The 1,047-nt window shown below is 38.6% G+C and overlaps 1 protein-coding gene across 1 annotated transcript; it reads left to right on the top strand.

Annotated features, from left to right (window-relative positions):
• Positions 1-585: 585 nt before the first annotated feature.
• Positions 586-1,041, top strand: LOC125851973 (uncharacterized mitochondrial protein AtMg00810-like; the record flags this gene model as incomplete). Its single annotated transcript, XM_049531706.1, has 1 exon — positions 586-1,041. A coding segment is annotated over exon 1 (456 nt), but the record flags the coding sequence as incomplete, so codon positions are not given.
• Positions 1,042-1,047: the final 6 nt, after the last annotated feature.

Genomic DNA, 1,047 nt, shown 5'->3' with positions numbered 1-1,047 from the left:
AGGATTACAAAGCCGAATTCCAAGTATGTTAGTGACATGTTTACGTCTTGTCAGTTTTCTTTTACTGTTTCAGATCCAATACATTATGAAGAAGCAGCTGAAAAGGAAGAGTGGAGGAATGCGATGCTAGAAGAGATGATTTCTATCGAAAAGAATGGCACATAGGAGATGGTGGAATTACCGGAAAACAAAAATGTAATTGACTTGAAGTGGATCTTCAAGACAAAGTTTGCGGCAGATGGCAGCCTACAGAAGCATAAAGCTCGTCTCGTGGCAAAAGGATATGCACAGCAATATGGTATTGATTTTGAAGAAACATTTTCTCCAGTTGCTCGGTTTGAAACTGTGAGACTTATTCTAGCATTGGCAGCACAGTCACAATGGCTAGTTTATCAATTTGATGTCAAGTCAGCATTTCTCAATGGAGAATTGCAAGAAGAGGTCTATGTAGCACAACCAGAAGGTTTCATAAAGAAGGGCAGTGAAACAAAGGTCTACAAGCTAAAAAAGGCATTATATGATTTGAACTAAGCCCCTCGAGCGTGGTATAGCAAGATCGATGGGTACTTTCAGAAAAAGGGATATATGAGAAGTGAGAATGAACCCACGTTGTATGTAAAGAGTAAAGGTAATGATTTCATCATTGTTTGCCTTTACGTTGATGATATCATTTATACTAGCTCTTCTATTTCTCTTGTGGATGAATTCAAGTCTCAAATGAAGAATGAGTTTGAGATGTCGGATATAGGTTTATTACATTATTTTCTTGGCCTTGAAGTCCATCAAGCTGAAGATGGAATATTTCTGTCACAAAGGAAATATGCTAGGGACCTGCTCATTAAATTTGGTCTACTTAATTGCAAGCCTGCAACTACACCTATGAATGTTGGTGAAAAATTGCAGCTTAATGATAGAGCAGAGATAGATGATGCTAGAAGTTTCAGAAGCCTGGTTGGAGGTTTGATTTACCTAACTCACTCTCGTCCCGATATTGCATTCTCTGTTGGTGTCGTTTCCAGGTTCATGCAACAACCTTCAAAGGTTCAT

The sequence above is a fragment of the Solanum stenotomum genome, unplaced genomic scaffold (assembly GCF_019186545.1).
Source record: "Solanum stenotomum isolate F172 unplaced genomic scaffold, ASM1918654v1 scaffold31108, whole genome shotgun sequence".
Taxonomy (NCBI): domain Eukaryota; kingdom Viridiplantae; phylum Streptophyta; class Magnoliopsida; order Solanales; family Solanaceae; genus Solanum; species Solanum stenotomum.
Note: the sequence above shows the minus strand (reverse complement) of the source record. Positions and strands in the feature narration are given on the sequence as shown.